This window comes from Rhinoderma darwinii, chromosome 1, assembly GCF_050947455.1.
Source record: "Rhinoderma darwinii isolate aRhiDar2 chromosome 1, aRhiDar2.hap1, whole genome shotgun sequence".
Classification (NCBI taxonomy): Eukaryota; Metazoa; Chordata; class Amphibia; order Anura; family Rhinodermatidae; genus Rhinoderma; species Rhinoderma darwinii.
This window is the reverse complement of record NC_134687.1, coordinates 236,058,263-236,080,283: the sequence shown is the minus strand read 5'-3', so window position 1 is coordinate 236,080,283 and position 22,021 is coordinate 236,058,263. Positions and strand designations below refer to the sequence as shown.

General features: G+C 41.6%; 1 protein-coding gene across 1 annotated transcript in view; it reads right to left on the bottom strand.

Moving 5' to 3' along the window:
• Nucleotides 1-22,021, bottom strand: part of ELP1 (elongator acetyltransferase complex subunit 1) — a 96,540-nt gene that overhangs the window by 47,692 nt on the left and 26,827 nt on the right. The window contains exons 5-16 of the mRNA XM_075862789.1: nucleotides 18,924-19,004; nucleotides 18,743-18,828; nucleotides 17,302-17,401; nucleotides 15,708-15,798; nucleotides 14,322-14,445; nucleotides 11,707-11,797; nucleotides 5,576-5,803; nucleotides 4,985-5,155; nucleotides 4,811-4,901; nucleotides 2,215-2,373; nucleotides 1,995-2,101; nucleotides 1,184-1,287 (exon numbers count right to left, since the gene is read on the bottom strand). Of these exons, the coding sequence (XP_075718904.1) occupies nucleotides 1,184-1,287; nucleotides 1,995-2,101; nucleotides 2,215-2,373; nucleotides 4,811-4,901; nucleotides 4,985-5,155; nucleotides 5,576-5,803; nucleotides 11,707-11,797; nucleotides 14,322-14,445; nucleotides 15,708-15,798; nucleotides 17,302-17,401; nucleotides 18,743-18,828; nucleotides 18,924-19,004 (1,433 nt within the window). The remainder of the gene's footprint in view (nucleotides 1-1,183; nucleotides 1,288-1,994; nucleotides 2,102-2,214; nucleotides 2,374-4,810; nucleotides 4,902-4,984; nucleotides 5,156-5,575; nucleotides 5,804-11,706; nucleotides 11,798-14,321; nucleotides 14,446-15,707; nucleotides 15,799-17,301; nucleotides 17,402-18,742; nucleotides 18,829-18,923; nucleotides 19,005-22,021) is intronic.

The following is a 22,021-nucleotide window of genomic DNA, read 5'->3' as shown; positions in this document are numbered from 1 at the left end:
GGACAGTGGCTACCGATCACAGTATAGAAAAAGATGTAAAAAAAAAAAAGACGTTCATGCTTACCCAGAACTCCCTGCTTCTTCTTCCAGTCCGGCCTCCTGGGATGACGTTACAGCCCATGTGACCGCTGCAGCCAATCACAGGCCAATCACTGCCGCGTCATCCAGGGAGGTCGGACTGGATGTCAAGAGAGGGACGCGTCACCAAGACAACGGCCGGGTAAGTATGAATTTCTTTTACTTTTATTACGGAAAGGGCTGTCCCTTCTCTCTATCCTGCACTGATAGAGAGAAGGGGCTGCCGATTAGTGCAGTGCAATTTTGCAGCCAAAAACGTGCCCGTAAATACGGGTGGAATACGGGCGAGACCGGACCAGTATTTACGGGTGGAAAAAAATACGGTCGTGTGCATGAGGACTCAAAGGTTGTTTCTGTAAATTCAAATTAATATAAGCCAGCATCTCTGCTTTGCATTGGCTTCTACAGGTCATGCTGAACACCACACACTTTCTTCGGTTCTTCTTTGTTGTTTTTCCTCTCATTCCTGGCTCTTTTAAAATGACCTCTACCCAGTACCCCACACTTTTTAGTTTATATTACTAGAGCCATCTATACACATGAAAGAGCTGTTGGTCGAACACACGTTCAGACGACAGCTTTTTCTGCAGACTTCACCTAAATGGGCAGAGCGTGCATATTTAATTTATTTAAAATGGGGAGAGGGCATTAAGCTGCTGCTGGACCCTTCTGGATGCAGCTTATCGAATGCGTGAACAAAGCATTGGACATATTGAAATCCAACATGCTCTATTCTATTTTCACCTGACATCTACCACAGCGGGCCAGCCAGCAACCCCTACTACATATGAGATAGTCTGCCAATCCCTTCAATACCAGCGTATTCAGCAGATTATCTTAGGTGTATAGCCACTTTAGCCTAAGCAACCGGTTTTACTCCAGTGGACCCCCATTACCCATAATAAAAGTATTAAAGTAACCGCAAACAAAATGCTTCAGTAACCCAATCCACAAGGACTTATCCTAGAAAGTCACATGTACTGAATGTTTGAGTTCACTACTAATGTCTGCAGAACTGCTACTGTAAATAGGCATTCAACTTGTAGGTCAAAGTTTATGAATTTCTGTGTATAGTAAAGTCATGCGAAGCATTATATTAATTTACCTCTCCATCTATTTCTGTGATGGCAGTCTGAATACAAGGCTGTTGAAACTTTACATCTTGGCCCATTGCATCTTTCCACGGTTCTAGGACAGGCGTTGGTGGCCCTGAAAAGATTAAAACGGTGGTCAAAATTCAAAAATACTGGGGTGGAGTACATTTATATATCTGGTAGTTAAGTAAAGATAATGATTAAGATAAAATAGGATTATGTATTAATTAATTTATCATTCGCTCTAAGCTACATAGTTTTGCTTGCTGTCAATGGCAGTCAAAACAGTAAAGCGAGATTTCTACAAGGCACAGTGTAGTTATACGCAAAAACTGACAAAATTAGGGATACCTATTTTGAAACCGAAATAGAAACAAGTTTTTTTTTTGTGTAAAAAATTAAGTTTTTATTGTATATATTAACAAACGGCATATGTCACACGCATCCGTTAAACGTATAGCCTATGGGTGACTGATGCCTTACAGAGGCATCTGTCAGCCATAAGAGAACATGGCATCCGTTTAACGGACTCGTCATAAAGAGGTCAAGAAAGTTCGACATATCCATTAAACGTATCCCACAGTAGTCGATGTTTGACGGAAGCCACCGAAGACAAGCATCCGTCACAGCCCATGTTTAACGTCGGGAGATTGTCCTGCCGTATACGCAAAAACATGATGTGAATGGGACCTAAAAGTCTGGCCACTAGATGTGTAAAGGGCACTAGAGCGCCAGCAATGAAATTTAAAGAAAGAATGCTACATCCCCGCCCCCCCTCCCCCCCCCCCCACCAATTTAGAAAAATTGCATCAAGGTACTCACCACAGAGATACTTCCACAATTGTCCATTTGCGGTTTGTATAGCACATGTCTTGGTCTTTGTGCTATAGAACATACAGGTTATTTGCCCATTGACAGATACACCAGATCTGCATTTGAAAAAATAAAAGGAACATGCTAAATACATTAATAAAACAATAAAAAAAATACAATATAAAATGATAACAAAAGTTTAAGTTTGCTTTAGAATACATGTACATACTGGACATCCACAGTCTGACTATCTATGGTGATCTTCATGTGGTAAACAGCTGATTGACTGGGGTTCTCTCCTTGAACGACAATTAAAAATGTATCATCCTGTACCCAAGTAAGATGGCGGAAGCGGAGAGGGTGAGTGTTACATGATGGAACTTCAACTCTACAAACAGAAAAATAATCTTGTTAGAAGGAAACTGACGAAAAAGTATATAAAACAAGTACAAATCCAGGTATGAACATCCGAGAACCAGTAACTACAAGCATGTGATGAGCAGGTCTACCTTTACTTGCCCATTAGAACAATTGTTTTTTATTTTTTTTGTCCTCTACTGCTGGGACTGGCTTCTTGCCTGTAAATTCGTTCTCCATTAGGCTGTATTCATTGTAAAACTTGTTTGTGTTTCATCAGGGAAAAAAATTAGGATTTTACAATAGCGTTCAATCAGTATTGACACACGGAACGCACTCTGATACAGTTTTTAAGGTCAGTGCGCATTCATTATTCCCATAAGTAAAACACTGAAGAAAGGCTTCTCTCCCCCCCCCCCCCCCGTACATCTGCTAGTAGTTCTTCCGTGAAAAACGGACGGCACTTGATGGCATCTCTGTGCTGTCAGTTTCTTTCCTCAGACCCAATGACTTGAATAAGAAAGTCTAGTGCAAAAATTGGACCAAAGTAGCGCGCACTCTCTGCACGGACCAACGGTCAGTATGGAAAATTGGAAATGTAAATTGGCCCGTTGACTTTGAAGAGCCAGTCTGCCGTCAATTCTACTCTCGACAGCACATTGACATGAACATCATTTGTGTGAAGAGGCCCTTAAAGAGGCTCTGTCACCAGATTTTGCAACCCCTATCTGCTATTGCAGCAGATAGGCGCTGCAATGTAGATTACAGTAACGTTTTTATTTTTAAAAAAACGAGCATTTTTGGCCAAGTTATGACCATTTTTGTATTTATGCAAATGAGGCTTGCAAAAGTACAACTGGGCGTGTTGAAAAGTAAAAGTACAAGTGGGCGTGTATTATGTGCGTACATCGGGGCGTTTTTACTTCTTTTACTAGCTGGGCGTTGTGTATAGAAGTATCAGCCACTTCTCTTCAGAACGCCCAGCTTCTGGCAGTGCAGACACAGCCGTGTTCTCGAGAGCTAACGCTGTGACGTCACTCACAGGTCCTGCATCGTGTCAGACGAGCGAGGACACATCGGCACCAGAGGCTACAGTTGATTCTGCAGCAGCATCAGCGTTTGCAGGTAAGTAGCTACATCGACTTACCTGCAAACGCCGATGCTGCTGCAGAATCATCTGTAGCCTCTGGTGCCGATGTGTCCTCGCTCGTCTGACACGATGCAGGACCTGTGAGTGACATCACAGCGTGATCTCTCGAGAACACGCTGTCTGCACTGCCAGAAGCTGGGCGTTCTAAAGAGAAGTGGATGATACTTCTATACACAACGCCCAGCTAGTAAAAGTAGTAAACACGCCCCGATGTACGCACATAATACACGCCCAGTTGTACTTTTACTTTTCAACACGCCCAGTTGTACTTTTGCAAGTCTCATTTGCATAAATACAAAAATGGTCATAACTTGGCCAAAAATGCTCGTTTTTTAAAAATAAAAACGTTACTGTAATCTACATTGCAGCGCCGATCTGCTGCAATAGCAGATAGGGGTTGCAAAATCTGGTGACAGAGCCTCTTTAAGGAGTGAGGTAGTCATTTCTCCACTCCGTTTAATTTATTTGTAGACCTGACTTTATTACTATCCGTATAAGTACTATTTTAAGTAATTTTCAAGTGACTATACGTCATACTGCTCAACAATATTTTGTCCTCTGTACTTAAAGGGGTTTGGTGATAAATATCTGTTCGGTGGGATCAGACCTCTGGGATCCCCACCGATCCACAGAACAGGCTTACCTGGCCATCCCTGTTGCTCACTTTCTCTGGAGCGGCCAGAGATAGCGCATGGACCGGTGGATAGGTGATAAACATTAAATATGAGAAACTTTAAAATATCTGCAACAGCCCAAGTAAAACTCTGTTAAAACATTAACTATATAACTCAATAACTAAGGACAACCTTTGGTCATATGTCCCTTTAGGGAATATGGGCGTCATAGGGAAGGGGGGATCCTCTGTTTGGCAATCTCCCGTTTTAGCAAATGCAGCTCCTGCAGCGGAGAACTCCGCACACCCCTCTACTGCCCCCATTGAGAACAGCTGATCCCTGGGAGTTTCAGTTTCCAGAGAAGAGGTTGTCCAGATGACCCCTTTAAGTCAAACACAAACAATGCTCATTTGTACTTTTTAAAATCTAGATATTTTTGCTCCATTTTAATGCTCTTCTATTCCGAATGGCAGAGCTCAACAACTGCTGTCCTGATTGTTGTGTGCTAAAAAAAACTAAAATTTCTAAAAATCAGTCTATGCCAGATCATGCATCTTCCAGGTTCTTCTGGACACCAATGTTTTTTGAAGATGAGAACTGGATCATATGTTGTACTACTGCTGCCATTGTACGGGAGCTATAAACTAAGCTTTCAGATTTCCTTTATACGCTAGGTAATTCAACTCCAGCACACAAACCATTACCTGTATTCCTTTTCTAGTACTGGCATTCTAGTATTTACTTTATATCCATTTCCTGGTACTGTTTTTACAGAACCCTTAACTGCATCAATTCCTGCAAAAACAAATGAAAAAAGACTAAATCATATGAAATAAAAACACATAGCTTTCAATCTGATCATGTAATACTTTACAAACCATATCTGCAGATATAAAGAGTGTTGTCAGCATCAAGGACCGCAAAGTCACTGCTCTTGTCAGGGTCCTTATGGAAAGCAACCTCATTCACAACACGTGGGAACTGCATGTGAAATGTGCACATTGGAGGAGGGACCACAGACTGACCAAAGGATGTCACCAAAACTTTATCTGTAAAAAAAAAAAAAAACAGAGGCAAATGTACGGGATGTAGTTTAATGTTACTCTACCGTAGTCAATGAAAAATATACGTTTCAACCCCCTTCAGTGTAGATACAGATTAGCTATGATATTAGGCATTCCCTTTTTACAAAATCAACCTTTCATATAGTATGCTAATGAAAGATTTCCATAACGTTACAAAGAAGATGTGACCTTTATAGTGGTACAGGAGATTTAGATGTCAAATAATAAAATATAATATTTAAAAATAATTGGATGCTACCATGAGAGAAATAGACTTGGATACATTTCAGAGACTTCTCCCTTACATCTGTTCTCATTTCTAGAGAGTGAGCAATACATGACATATTGCTAATAGCCTTAACTAGAATTATGGAAGAGGAATATAAATCAAATAAAAGTTCTTACCACCATCGATAACAGCCACATCAGTCTGCCCTCCTGTACCGTGCCCACCACTGCGGTCTGTACTCCAGGTCCAGTCATAGCAAATGTACTGCCATCCGGTACATACAACATGCAGTTTGTACGAGATCTCAGGGTCCCACACTACAGACACAACTCGGTTTTCCTCACTCCCAAAATGTAAGCTTTGTTTCAGGTACCAATGATAATTTCCAACCACCCAGAGTTGAACTAAAAATGAACGATATTTGATAAACAAACTGATGCATAATGACAAAATGGAGAAACGTGACAAAACAATTACAATATGTCTACATCCTGAATAAAGGCAAAAAATATACAAAATACAGGATAGCTACTGTACTACAGTAAGACAGTACAAGGCAAAGTATAATAAAACAGTTGTGATAATCGCATAAGTGCTCCATCTACTGAACCTGCCAAGTCATCTCACAACCGACAGTGCAAGAATTCAAATCCTTATATATCAAGCAGAAGGGAATCGGTCAGCAGTTTTCAGGCCAGTTCTGATTTCTCAGTCAATCAAAACTGCAGATATTTCCTTTAAGAATATAACAAGAAGCGCACAAAAAAAAAAAAAAATTTTTTTTTTTTTTTGGCCAACCTTGTGCTACACCTTCTATACACAGTAATATGTATCTCTGGTGGCACATCCTCCTGTGTACAAGAACCACCTGTTCTGTGACTGAGTGCATGGCAGGTATATGTACAGTTAGGTCCAGAATTATTTGGACAGTGACACAATCTTTATGATTTGGGCTCTGCATGCCACCAAATTGGCTTTGAAATGAACCAACTGAGATGCAATTGAAGTGTAGACTTTCAGGTTTACTTCAAGGGGTTGAACAAAAATATCCTGTGAAACGTTTAGGAATTACAACCATTTTTCTACACAGCCTCCTCATTTCAGGGGCTCAGAAGTTGCCCGGTCGTAGACACCCCTTAAGGACACGGAGAATTTGAGTTTTTTTAAGGTTTGTTTTTTCGTCCCCGCCTTCCAAAAGCCATAACTTTATATATACTTTTATTTTTTCATTCACATAGCCCTACGAGGGCTTGTTTTTTGCGGGACAAGTTGTAGGTTTTCATGGCACCATTTATTGTACAACATAATGTACTGGGAAGCTGAAAAAAACAAAACATTTGTGGGGTGAAATGGGCAAAAAACAGAAATTACGCCATTTTTTGGGAAGGTTATTTTCACGGGATACATCAGGCAGTAAAAACTACCTGCTCACCTTAATCTACGGGTTGATATGATTACGGTGATACCAAATTTAGGTTTTGTTTTAGGTTTTACAACTTTTAGAAAAAAACTATTTGCTAAAAAAAAATAAAAAATAGTCTGAGCCTTAACTTTTTTATTTTTTCATTAGTTTAGCGATGTGAGGGCTTAAATTTTGCGGGGTGAGCTGTGGTTTTAACAGATACCATTCTGGGGTAGATGTAAATTTTGATAACTTATTTACATTTTTGGAGAGTTAGGCTTTATTCAGACGAACGGGAATTACGTCCGTGCAACGACGTGAGTGCGCTGAAAAAAAGTCACGACATGTCCGTTCTTTCGGCGTTTTGCCCGAATCACGCACCCATTGTAGTCAATGGGTGGGTGAAAACCACGCATGCCGCACGGAAGCACTTCCGTGCGAACTGCGTGATTCGCGCAACAGCTGTGAAAAGGATGTAAACAGAAAAGCACCACGTGCTTTTCTGTTTACAAACATCCAAATGGAGTGTCATAATGATGGCGGCTGCGCGAAAAGCACGCAGCCGCGCATCATATTCTGCTGCCACACGGAGCGGTCAAGTGGTTTTTGCGCACTCGTGTGAATCCAGCCTTAAGATGACCAAAAAACAGCAGAATAGGTTTTTTGTTTTTTTTACAGCGTTCACTGAGCGGGTTAAACAACGTATTGCAGTATATCACCATACTGACAGTTTCCATTGAAGCCCTGCCAAAGGAGTACAAAGATGGCACACCTGGGGGCCTTCATTAGTCCCCCAAGCTACAATGCCAACCATCGGCACCCCCTCATCACGTGGTTGTGGGGGGGGGGGGTGATGGTATGTTGGAGGGGGCTGAACGCCTGATTCTAACAATTTAAATTCTGCGGTCATGATTGACCGCTTCATTTAAGGTGTTAAACGGGCGGAATCACAGTGATCTTTGATCCTGCCCGTTGCATTCAGGTGTCGGCTGTATAACACAGCTGTCACCCGCTGGTATGAAGCACGCTCAGCCCGTCAGCACGCTCCATACTTCCCCCTTAACGACTGTAACGTACATGTACATGTTAATTATTGAATTCAGGTGGTCCATTCAGTCCCGTTACCACAGGTGTATAAAATTCAGCATCTAGCCATGAAGTCGCCTTTACACACATTTGTGAGAGTACGGGTCGTTCTAAAGGGCTCCATGAATTGCAGCGTGGTCCTGTAATAGGATGCCACCAGTACATGTTTAGTTCATTTTCTTCCCTCCTAGATATTCTACAATCAACTGTGAGTTTATTATTGCAAAGTGGAAGCGTTTAGGAACCTCAGCAACTCAGCCTCGAAGTGGCAGACCAAGTAATGTTACAGAGCAGGGTCGCTGAGTGCTGATGCACATAGGGCATTAAAGTTGCCATTGCTCTGCTGACTCAATGACAGAGGAGGTTTGGAACTCTTTATTAATATCCGCACAAAAACGGTGCGCTGGGAGCTTCATGGAATGGGTTTCCATGGCCGAGCAGCTGCATGCAAGCCTTACATCACCAAGCACAATGGCAAGGATCGGATGGAGTGGTGTAAAGCACGCCGCCACTGGACTCGAGCGGTGGAAACATGTTCAGTGGAGTGACAAGTTAAACTTATCTGGAAGTCTGACGGATGAGTCTGGGTTTGGCGAATGTCAGGAGAACGATAGCTGCCTGCCTGCATTGTGCCCACTGCAAAGTTTGATGGAGGAGGGATAACGCTATGGGGTTTTCCAGAGATTGGCCTAGGCCTTCGTTCCAGTAAAGGGAAATCTTCATACTTCTGCATACCAAGATATTTTGGACAATTGTACGTTTCCAACTTTGTCAGAATTTGTGGAAGACCCTTTCCTGTTCCAGCAGGACTGTGCCCCAGTACAGAAAGAAAAGTCCATAAAGGAATGGTTGGGAAAGTTTGGTTTGGAAGAATATCACTGGCCCGCATAGAGTCCTGACCTCAACCCCATTGAACACCCTAGAATGAACTAGAGCAGATATTTTGAGGCAAGCCATCGCTTCCAACGTCAGTTTCTGACCTCACAAATGCTATTCTGGAATAGCTGAAAATTCCTACAGACACTCCAAAATCCTGTAAAAAGCCTTCCCAGAAGAGTGGAAGCTGCAAAGGAGGGAGGGGGGATTAAACTCCACATCAGTGCCAATGGATTTGGAATGGGATGTCACAAAAGCTGCCGTAGGTGTAATGTGTAGGTGTCACAATACTTTTGTCCATATAGCGTGTGCGTTTTGCATTTTGATTATAAAAAAAATATATTAACACTTCTATTTTTGAAAGCATCCTTACTTTGCAGCAACAGCTGCCTAAAAATTTGCCACAGTACTAAATAGATAAATTATATATGTATTAGTCCTTCTCAATGAATTAGAATATCATCAAAAAGTTTGTTTATTTCAGTAATTCAATTCAAAAAGTGAAACTCCTATATTATATAGATTCATTACACACAGAGTGATCTATTTCCAGCATTTTTTTCTTTTAATGTTTGAAAACCCAAAATTGAGTCTCTCAGAAAATGTGAATATTGGGTTCAAGATTGTAGACTCATGGCGAAATTGGACGTCACATACAAAGTCTAGGGCGGCAACCAGCGTCGACACAAATCATCAGAAGGCGTTTGAACTACATTGGGCTATGAGCCAGATGTCCAGCTACAGGTGTTCCATTGACCACACGCCACTGTTCACAAAGGCTATCATAGGGCAGCGCAAGACAGCAACGGAGGCTGGAATGGAGGTCTATCCTCTTCAGCGATTGATCATGCTTTTGTCTCGAACGCAATAATAGCCAGACCTACTCCCAGGATTATGGTGTGGGGTGGCATAATGTATGGTAGCCGGACCCAGAGGCATAGCTAGGTTCTCCTGCACCCAGGGAAAAGATTCAGTTTAGCTGCCCCCCCCCCCTTTCCTGACATCTCCTTCCCACTCACGATGTTTGCGTTCTCTACGAATCAATGAGGTGTAGCTTTTTTTTTTACTTTTACTTTAATGTAACTGAAGCATAAAGCCATTTGTACATTTTACAAGCAGTGTAGTTCTATGTGCGGCCCTTGTTTCGCGGATCCGTGATATGCAGCAGCCTAAATGGTAACGGATGTGTGCTTAAGGCCTTCGGCCTCATGCCCACTTCAGTTTTTTCATCAGGGTGCTATCCGTTGTTTGAACTAATAGCACCCTGACATTCATTTCAATGGGGCCATGCACACTTCCGTTGTTTTAACGGAACCGTGCCACCGTTCCCTCAAAAATAGGGCAGGTCTTACTCCTGCCCGTTTTTGATGGAACAGTCTCGGCCTTTGCATTGATTTAGTCCGTCAAACAACAGACGGCACACGGAAGCCATCCGTGTGAGGTCCGTGACTCACGGAACCGTCATAAGCAGCCGTACAACGGACGACGGAAGTGTGCACGAGCCCATACAGTCATATACACACACACACACACACATCAGTCCGGAGCTCCGTAGAGGGCTTTTCATGTCAGCGGTCACACGTTGCAGGCAGGCGGGACAGCTGTGTGTAAGGCCGGATTCACACGAGAGAGTGTGCGTTTTGCACACACAAAAGCACCATCAAAGTTCTGTGTGTCATCAGCATATGATGCGTGGCTGCGTGGTTTTCGCGCAGCCGCCATCATGATGACACTCTTTCTGTATGTTTGTAAACAGAAAAGCACGTGGTGCTTTTCTGTTTTCATTCATAGTTTTTACTGCTGTTGCGCGAATCACGCGCATCCCACGGAAGTGCTTCCGTATGCTGCGCGTGATTTTCACGCACCCATTGACTTCAATGGGTGCGTGATGCGCGAAAAACGCACAAATATAGGACGTCGTGAGTTTTACGCGCGAACACACGCTGCATTAAAATCACGGACTGTCTGAACGGCCTCATTGACTAACATAGGTTCTTGCGACGCGCGTGAAAATCAAGCGCGTAGCACGTACGTATTATACGTTCGTCTGAATAAGCCCTTAGACTGCTCCTCCCCAACCCTCTCTTCCTCCATCCTCCCTGCCTGTCTGCTATGTAAATAGCTGGGGCTGAACACTTCAATGGTGTTCTCCTCACAGGCAGAGTGTATGGCCGGCTGCATTATATGACGTCACAGGTGATGTCGCCCGGAGTACACACGCTCTGCCTGTGAAGGAGAACATCGTGCATTACATTACACAGCTCCCGCTCCTGTCCCATGCGCTGCCCCGGCTTTTAAATAAATTTAACAGCAATGGGTGGCCATGCCACTAAACGTCTATGGGGGTACTGGCCCGGAGGGCACATGCCTCCACTGCCCTGGTCTGCGCCCCCCCTTTCTTCCCTTGTAGTTGCGCCTGGGGCACATGCCCGCCTCCCCCCCCCCTAGCTATGCCCTGGCCGGACACGTCTAGTCTTCATTTCAGGTACACGAACAACTCAGCGTTACATTGATTTTGTCGCGTAACTAAATGGTACGGCCATTTCTCAAAAGTGTCCCAGAAGCCGTTTTTCAACAGGATAAAACCAAGCCACATGTTGCTCATGCTACTGTGAGCAGCCCGCGTGGCCTAAACGTGCTACCATGGCCTGCAGCATCTCCAGACTTGTCTCCCATCCAGCACATCTGCAACGTCATTGGTCGGCAATTGGAAAGGGAGCTGCCAGCAGCCAATCTCGAAGATTTGCACGCCCAACTGTCTTCAGCGTGGCATAACATTCCTCAGACAACCATTAATAACCTCATTGAGGCGTGGCGCTCATACTCTATACTGAGTAAATCAAGATGTTTGGAATATTTGGCTTCCATTTTTTATCATTTGCAGATCATTAACATGTCTATCGACATTAATTTAATTTTACATTCATCCATTTTTGTATTTACCTTGAATATTGGGGTCTGAACCCTCCTTCTCAATATCCTGAAGCCAAACAGCTAAAGCTGTTGAATCGGCGTTCCACAGGAGTTCTCTTACCTGTTGAAACAATATAAAAAAGCATAAATTGTATGTCCTATTTTTTTTTCCCTAATCAATACATAAAAATAAAAAAACTATTTCAAAACCGGATAGTCCAACATTTGATTTTTATTCATACTTACAGACTTTTGAGAAATTACTTCAAAGAGACATTGTGATTGACATGCCCACTTATAAAGGGCATTAGCTTGAGAGCATGTTGGGTGTAAATCATGAGAAGGGCACGTGACATCATCCCCGGGACAGACTACAGACCACACGGTCAACACAACTAATTTTATTTACCATTACAAAGCAGGGCAGCAGTAGCGCTGATCTAGCTCAACCATTCCTTTGCTCCACAGTCCCACAGGCTGATCCCTAGAAAACACATAATAATTGAGGCCCTACAGAGTGATGCAGGACACCTCTGGCTCAGGAGGACTCTGTGTCTAGTTAGCATACGATGTATGGAAGAGTGAATGTATTCTTTGTTAAGACCTGACCAGCGGTGACAAGTCTAAGGGCAGGAGGGAGATGAGGCTTGGCAGGACAAGAAATCCCCACCTCTCAGATTTGGCCTTTACACGAAGATTAAAGATGTTCACCTGTTTTGCTCTGGGTTTTTATTTTAAAATGGGCAGACGATAACGCAATAATCATTTGCTTAGAAACAGTAAGTTGTGATATTAGACAGTCAGAAAATTTCTGGTCTAGGACTGCTTTAAATTACAGCAGATGCCGATTTCTTGATTGTTTTTGGATGATGTAGAATACTTTTATTTCTTCAAAACCTCTGTTAGTTAGGTGGAGTTTGCATTTGCATTGGAGGCTCCATTCGGCGCCAGTGATTTCCGTTATAAACAAATACAAAACTTTTTCAGTAAAAATTCATTTTAAAAAGTTAGACTTTTCTCTCTCTTGATGCTGAATCATATTTATGTAAAATTACATTTAGTTTAGTTAAAGGGGCTTAAAAAAAGTTTAAAGTGCTGAGTTATTACATTAAAGAGGCTCTGTCACCACATTATAAGTGCCCTATCTCCTACATAAGGAGATCGGCGCTGTAATGTAGGTGACAGCAGTGCTTTTTATTTAAAAAAACGATATTTTTTCGCCACTTTATTAGCTATTTTAGATTTATGCTAATGTTTTGCTTAATGCCCCAGTGGGTGTATTTTTACTTTAGACCAAGTGGGTGTTGTACAGGGGAGTGTATGACGCTGACCAATCAGCGTCATGCACTCCTCTCCATTCATTTACTCAGCACATAGGGATCCTGCTAGATCCTTATGTGCTGTCTTATACTGACACATTAACAATACTGAAGTGTTTAGACAGTGAATAGACATTCCACGGAATGTCTATTCACAATCTCTGCACTTCGTTACTGTTTCTATGGTAGTTACAGCAGAGGAAGCGTAATCTCGTTGTAACCTGTCATTTACCGCGTAATCTCGCGAGATTACGCTTCCTCTGCTGTAACTACCACAGAGTAACGAAGTGCAGAGATTGTGAATAGACATCCCGTGGAATGTCTATTCACTGTCTAAACACTTCAGTATTGTTAATGTGTTAGTATAAGACAGCACATAAGGATCTAGCAGGATCCCTATGTGCGGAGTAAATGAATGGAGAGGAGTGCATGAGGCTGATTGGTCAGCGTCATACACTCCCCTGTACAACGCCCACGTGGTCTAAAGTAAAAATACGCCCACTTGGGCATTAAGCAATTCATTAGCATAAATCTAAAAATCGCTAATAAAGTGATGAAAACAGATCGTTTTATTAAATAAAAAGCACTGCCGTCACCTACATTATAGCGCCGATCTCCTTATGTAGGAGATAGGGCACTTATAATTTGGTGACAGAGCCTCTTTAACTTATACATTATGGCACCCTCTGTTGTTGAAAGCATTTCCCAATGTGCACGTCCACCTAATGTGCTAAGTGGTGGAGGACACGCATGCTAAAATTACTCTCATCATTCTGACTATTAGCATACTGATCCTATTTACACTGTAGAGCAGCCAATAGAAATCACTTTCTTTCCTGCTTGTCAGGGAAGAAGCAGAGCGTGCGCAGAAGCACACCAACATACAGCAGAAGTGCTGCTTCTTCACAGTATTTTGGGGGGGGGGTTAGGGGCAATAAACGCACTATTCTGCTTCATTGCTACAGATCCCACGTTAGATTTATTGTCTATTTGAAGGAAAGGTGAAAGGAACCAATAATTTCTCTGCAAAAGGGGGTTGTGGAGGAGACAGCTTAGGAGTGAGGAGACGGGGGAGGGGCAAGGGGTTTTGTGATTCTGCCCCACAGTCCATCTACAATAGCCCACTTTTGCAGCAGTATTTAGAGACACAGGAATGAATAAAAAGCTGAAAAAGGTGTATTCATTAAAACCAGTGCAAAATAGATTACAATATCTCTCACCATCTTTGTGTGAGTTTTTATGTGAAGATGATGGGTGGGACAATCCTTTCAAACAGACTGTGTCGAAGGTCAATATATGTGGATTAGTTAACCAGTTCTGACTTACCTGAATGTCTCCTTTTGCAAAAGGCAGTGTAAATTCTCCATGTATAAGCCCATTCTTCTCAAAGAAAATCACATCATGTTTGTTGGGCTTGCTCTGAGTAGAGGCAATCAAACTACCTGAAGGCCTTAAGGTCATAGTGGAAAAGTAAGATTAGGCACAGTTAAGATGTTACAAATACTAAAACAATAACTAGTAAAAATATTGTGACTATTATGACAACCAGCACAACGCAGTAAACTTTATGGCCAAATGCACACGATGTGTATTACGTGTGGATTTGCTGCGCAGATTTTCATGTGGCGAATTCGCAGCGTAATACAGTACCAGCAAAGTAAATGAGATTTCAAGAGATCTCATCTACACATTGCAGATTTTTTCTGCGCATAAATTGACCTGCAGTCCGTATTTTAAAATCCGCAGCATGTAAATTTATCTTGCATTTCCACTTGCGAATTGTATCGGACTAGTATATAAAAAATAAAAACTGCACCAATTTCCGCATCAAAATGTAAAAACCGCACCTAAAAACACGTAAAAAAAAACGCACTATTAGGTGCGGATTTTACCTGCAGAATTACCGGTGTTTACCTGCAGTTTTTAAGCGGATTTTCTGCACCAAATTCCACGTGTGTAAAAGTGTGCTCCAAGGTAAAGGAGCACCAATGGCTTTTCTGTATAAGGCCTAGTTCCCACAGAGTCTTTTGGCGCTGTTTTTGACATGGAAACTGAGCAAAAAAACTGGCCGAAATCTCCTCTCATTGATTTCAATGGGAGGTGGAGGAGTTCTTTTTTTCCCGCAAGCGAAAAAAAAATAAAAAAAACGTTCGCTGGTGAAAGAAGCGACATGCCCTTTCTTCCCGCATTCCGTCTCGGACTTCTCATTGAGGCAGAGAAATCGTTTTTCGCTGCGTTTTATGCCCGTGACGCTCAATGGCCACAGCAGAAAAACGCGGCAAAGAAAGTGCAGGCAGGTTGCTGAAAAATTGAGGCAGATTTTTCTGCCTGCAAAAAACTCAGTCTGAACATACCCTTAAAGGGGTTTGTCTACAGAACGGTCAGGAATTTAGATGCTCTACTTGCTCAGGTAGCTGGACAATTTTGCCATTTTGCAGTTTTGCAAATTCGTAGTTACCTGCGTGCGCTCTATTTAGCCACAAAATATTGGTGTAAGGTAAAGAAAAGTGTCCAATATGTCTAGCGAGTTGCGCCAAATTTATAATTTTTTTTAGTGCCAAGCAAAGTAGTAAAACTCTATGTTAATTATTCTTCTTATATTGTTGAACGGTTAATAATTTAATACGATTTAGGAAATTTTAAAGAATCTGACATTTTTAAAAAGGAAAAAGATAAAAAAAAAAAAATTGTTGTTGATACCATAAAACTCACTTCCAACATAGTGCCTGCTCCAAGCCTTCCACAGGTTCACTGGTAGACTGTAAGGATAGTTCTCTGTTCCACACCCTTATCTTACGAGAGCCTGTGAGATTTAATACAGAATACAGTATTAACTGCAGAATTCACCAAAATTTCACACAACCGCTAGTTAATTGGACATGCCATAAATGTGCTTAAAAGGATACAATCAATCACTAGGACTGCCACAATTCCAGTCCCCATTTTCAGAAGAAAAAGAACATGTCTGGCCACTCTCCGAAAACTAATGGTTAATATGGAACCATCTACCCTCCCAAATTTGATACCCGAATGTGAGGACTGCAATAGCCCCTGTTCCCGGATGGTTATATTATAAAGTGTGTATAAAAGAGACCCAGGCGAAAACCCCTAATTATTAGAAATACGTGAAATTATTTTGATTAACGTATTGGATGGAACAGTGCTAATAAACTTAAAGACTATACGGTCAATATTACACCCGAGATGTTCTTGTTTCATACCATTCTTTAATATGACACTCATGATCTGAACTGAATGAAAGACTTTTGAATGTTACAAAGTCTAGTGAATGATACAAAGCCTGTGGGATCCGATCAGACAATATCGCCAACCAGAAGTGATGCAATTCTTTGAAAATTTTACAGGAATAATCATCTTATTCTTTCTATAGCATTCTGCACCTATAATACTTTTTTAAGCTATATTTTCTTGAATGCATAATTAACCCGTTAATGCATTATCACGGAACTGCACGTGACGGGTGTTAAGGGGTTGTATGGAGCGGGCTCACGGGCTGAGTCCACTCCATACTGCGCAGATGTCGGCTGTATGTTACAGCCGACACCTCACTGCAACGGGCAGAATCAAAGAGTACTTTGACTCCGCCCATTTAACCACTTAGATGCCACGGTCGTTATTGACGGCAGGTTCTAAGTGGTTAGAAAGAAGGGGGGGTTGGCCCCCTCCAACAGCCCATCGGCTTCCCCAGGATCCTGTTAAAATCATAATATACTGCAAAACATTTGCAATCCAACCGGTGGGGGTCTGATCTATGAGACCCCCAACCGATCACGAGAACAGGTTTACCTTGCCGTTCCTGGGAGCCCCATAGGAATGGAGTGGTAGTGAGCATATTCAGCCACTGCTCCATTCATTTCTAAAAAGCTGCTGAAGATAGCACTTGGCAGCCCCATAGAAATGAAGGAGCTGTGGCTGAACCTGCTCACTACCACTCCATTCCTATGGGGCTCCCAGGAACGGCAAGGTAAGCCCGTTCTTGTGATCGGTGGGGGTCCCAGAGGTTGGACTCCCACTGATCAGATATTTATCATCTAACCTGTGGATAGGTGATAAATAATGATTATGGGAAAACCCCTTTAAGTGCCAAAGTACCGATTAATTTGAACACATAACATGAAGCACCGGTCAACCCGCAAAACGATGCAAGTGTAGTGAATAAAAAACACCTCATCCAGGCAAACTAATAGGAAGGTCTAATTCTAGTCGAGTTAGTAGTTTGGATGGTTAAACCAATGTGGCAGTTCTACAAAATGTCATAATTGTGGATCTTTCACTGTCGTCCTACCTGTCTCTGGACATATGGCACTCACTGCAAAGAGCTGACCATCTCCTCTCCAAGTAACACGAGGTCTGCGGTCATCCCAGGGCATAGCAGGTTGTACCCTCTAGGACAAAGGAGTTCTTATGTTAACACTGGACATTTTTTATATAAACTTATGTGTACATAATAGTTGTCTGGAAAGAGATTGTAACAAAGTTAACTGCACTAATGGTAGGATTTGTCAATCCGACAGCCCACAGGAAATTTGGATACCATCTCCAGATACTGGATCCATCTGTGCGAACCAGAAAGTGGAAATCATGTGGTGTCCTTTTGTGGACCATGCAGGTGATTTCCTGAGGCTGCTGTAATATTAATATTCTTAAAGGGAAACCAGAAAGAAAAAAAAAGAAAAAAATGTACTTCTCTATTGTCATTATTTATAGGAGAGATCCTTAAAACCAAAAAGATTCTTGGGCCGTAAAACACAAAAGGCAACCACAGCATACGTGTGAATCAGCGCTTCAAGTCAAAGGCAAGAAAGCGAACAAGATGGCACCAATCCCGAGCTCTGAAACCAGTGTAACTAATTAAAGCAGAGGAGCCCAAACAACACCTTATTTATGAAGGGTACCGGGGGTCCCCATAAAATTATTTAGTGTCAATGTTTATAGAAGTTTTATAACACATACAAATATCAAATAGTAACAGCAGCAAAAAAGTATGGTCGCAGCCATCTATTATACAGAATATGCAGGCTCACGATAAGGCAACATTTTGCATGACAACGTGTGATAACCTTCCCTTGGGGAAAACCATGATCTCAGTCTTAGAGTCTTAATGGTCCAACTAGTAGCATGGACCTGCGCACCAGTTTTCCAGTCCAAAAAAAAACACAGACTATGCCTCTATGAAAGAACGAGTACTGCGACGAAGGACAATAATGAAACACGTAAAGACAAAGGGGAGAAGAATTAAAAAAATAGAAAAAGGAGGGGGGGGTAGAGGGAGGGGGAATACTGCCTGAAGCTGCGTATCCGATTCCCAGGAAAAATTTATATTAAATAAGACAAAGTCTGGGAAGACCTAAAAGAGTTGCCATCCAGACCATGTTGCTAGAAATTTAGAAGGATCACCAGAATCCTCTGCAGACAATTCTTCCATTCTCATGAGAAGTGCCATTTCCTCGGGTCATTCCAAAATGGAAGGGGGTTAAATTGCTCTCCAGTGGCGTATTACGATCGCACGTGCAACTGTTAAAGTGTCGAAAGAATGCCTTTTTTTAGCAAGAGATATGGACCCAGGGATTCGGCCATTGAAGCGGTGGGTTATTTAAAAGAAGGTGGGCTGTTTTCAGTAGGTTATCGCATATGCAGTTGGCGTTCAGAAAAAACGTTTAAATAGAACGCAAGCGAGTACTTTATATTATTAGTTATAGCTATGTCCTTATATGAAGATACTTTACCATTAACCTCTGCCTGGCTGCCTGTTTTCCTTCAGATCCATGGAATTGGGTCTCTTTTTTGCCCCAACCAACTGTAATAAATCTCCCTGTATAACATTAAAAAGATAGATAATTTACAAATTGCTTTAATTTGTTAATATTTTGCCATAATCCCACTTCACATTACGAAATCATAAATGACCTTCTCCAAATTCTTCCTGATGGATCATTATTTCAGCAATTGGTTCAAAGTCTTTGGTCATCAATATGAGGGACTGTTGACCTAGAACCAACACAAAAGAAAAAAATGGCTTGGTCACAAATATAATCTGGGTGGATTCCTAATTGTTGCATACATTGAGAAAGACAAAAACAATAAATACAATTTCTAAAGTCTTACATTACAAAATAGATCAATGATTAAAATACATTAAAATATAAAAATGTAAATGGTGTTCACACTATTGTAACCCAATAGCATTGAACTTCCTGAGGATTCATTCATCATAAACCTAAAAAAAATATAATGGAAACATTTATAAAATATAATGGAAACAAAATAAGGGTGAATGAGATCTAAGCTTGCTAGCAGTTTTATTAACCCCTTAATGACCGGGCCTGAAAAGACCTTCATGACCAGCTAAAAGTTTTTCTGTTTTTACCTTTCTGCTTTTCAGCGGCCATAACTTTTTTATTTTTTCATTGACGTCGGCCGTACGAGGCCTTGTTTTATGCAGGAGAAATTATTATTATTTTTTTTGCTTTTTGGTGGTAGAAAAAAAAAATATATTTTTATGGTGTAAAAATAGGAAAAAAAGCGATTCTCTGCATCGTTTTTCTTGTTTATTTTTTCCCCGTTCATGTTTCCCACTAGATAGCCTGTTAGATTAATTCTTCAGGTTATTACGGTCGTTTAGATTCCTAATATGTGTAGGTTCTTTTTTTTAAAATTTAATGTAGGGGCAAGAACATTATGCAAAATAATGACTTTTTTGGGGACATTTTTATTTATTTATTTTTTTGTTACTTTTTTTAAAATCCCAACTTTATTTTTTTACTTATAATGTATTAGCATACTCCTGTATGCTAATACATTACACTGTGTCACTATGACACAGGCTGCTGATCAGGCAGCACATAGTGTGCCCTAACAGCAGGCAAACTGAACAGACAGCCCTGGGGTCCTTTGTAGGTCCCCAGGGCTGACTGCAGAGGCATTCCCCGCTCTTTGATAAAGTCACCGGGTTTCCAGTGATGTGATTAAAGAGGGAAGTTCCCTTATCAAAGGGTTAAACAGCTGGGGTCCGATTGTTTTCCGACCCCAGCTGTGTTCAGGAGGCTGCTCGAAGATCATGAGCTATTAGTTACAGCTCCTGCTTAGAGGATGAGCGCTCATCAGCCTCTTCTACAGCGACGCCAAAAGATGTCGCTGTAGACAAAGTACCTGCACCGCCTGCCGTGAAAAGACGGTGGGCGGTCGTTAAGGGGTTAAGGGCATCAAAAAGTAATAAAATAACTAAGTGCAGATTACAGGTCAGTATTTTGCATCCGTATTTTTAAGCTAAAAGTCCACGCAAAAAAAACAAAAACCCCACGGTTCAAGTAAATGGACCGCATATTATGGCCGTCTGAATGATGCCTTAATGAGGTCATACAAATGCAATACGATCTGGTTCATCAATCCATATTATGAACATTTACAAATACGCTTGTGTGAAACAGGCCTATGTACACTTTCACATCAGAGGATATATATATATATATATATATATATATATATATATATATATATATATATATATATATATATATTAGTCCTAAGGCATCTAAAATAAAAACATTTTTTTGCAAATCACGTGAACTAAAAGTCTATTGTTTTGGTTCTCACAGCTCCCATGCAAACCTATGTATGTCCTTGATCCTGCAATTATATTGCCATGCATGCAAATTTCCTAATTTAAGATGCACTGGAACAATAAAAAAATATATATATGCAAAGGTGGACCTAGACCTAGCATTCTATAGGACACATTTCCACCATTAAAGAGGACCTGTCCTCTCTCCTGAAATGAGAACAATCCTGACACATCTTTTCTTAGAACTCTGCGTTGTGCCATTCCTCTTATTCCTTCTAGAAATGTATGAATAAATTGACAGCTTGCTAGCTATTAGGGAATGTGCACACGACCTCTTTTCAGACGTAATGGAGTTTTACGCCTCGAATTACGCCTGAAAAGACGGCTCCAATACATCGGCAAACATCTGCCCATTGCTTGCAATGGGTCTTACGATGTTCTGTGCACACGAGCTGTCATTTTACGCGTCGCTGTCAAAATACGGCGCGTAACATGACGGCTCGTCAAAAGAAGTGCAGGATACTTCTTGGGACGTTTTTTGGAGCCGTTTTCTCACAGACTCTATTGAAAATCGCGTAAAAAACGCAGCGAAAAATGCGAGTTGCTCAAAAAAACGTCTGAGATAATTATGCTGTGACTGAAAAGAAACTGAGCATTGGTGCAGAATGTATATAGGGGATCGGATTTGGAGGATTTTAACAGACATACTAGATAAAGACCAACAGAAAAAGAAATAACTTGGCAACAAATAAAAAATATCAAATATATAAGAATATATATAGACTCTGTGTCAATGTGAGGCAGTTTAAAAAGGAATACATGAAATGGGTAAATTCATCTGAGAAATATTTATATATCAAAGTACATGAAATGATACGTGTGTGTGTGTGTGTGTGTGTGTGTGTGTGTGTAATAGAAAAATAACAAACAAAAAACAGCATTTTCACCACACTTTTTTTGCATCCTAAGTTGACGCCGTATACAGTGTGGTATAAATAACATAACTTTATTCAGCGGGTCGTTACGATTGCGGCTTTTTTTTCTTCTTTAACCCCTTCCCGACATTTGCCGTATGGGTACGCCATGGAAAGCAATGACTTCCCGCATCTTGCCGTAGCCATACGCCGAATGTTTGGGACCGGCTCAGCTTCTGAGCCGGTGCCATCATCACCGGATCTCAGCTGTATCTTACAGCTGACATCCGGCTGTAACGGCGGGGTCCGAAATTAGCTTCGATCCCCGCCATTAACCCCTTATGTGCAGCGCTCAAACGCGATCGCTGCATTTAAGGTGTTTGCAGCTCATCGGAACCCCAGCAATGAAATTACCGGGGTTCCGGTGGCTGCAATGGCAACCGGAGGCCTAATACTGGCCTCCCGGTCTGCCTAGCACGGAAACCGGTCAAGATCCGCACAGCGGGGGAGACTGATCGGCTTCCGTAGCT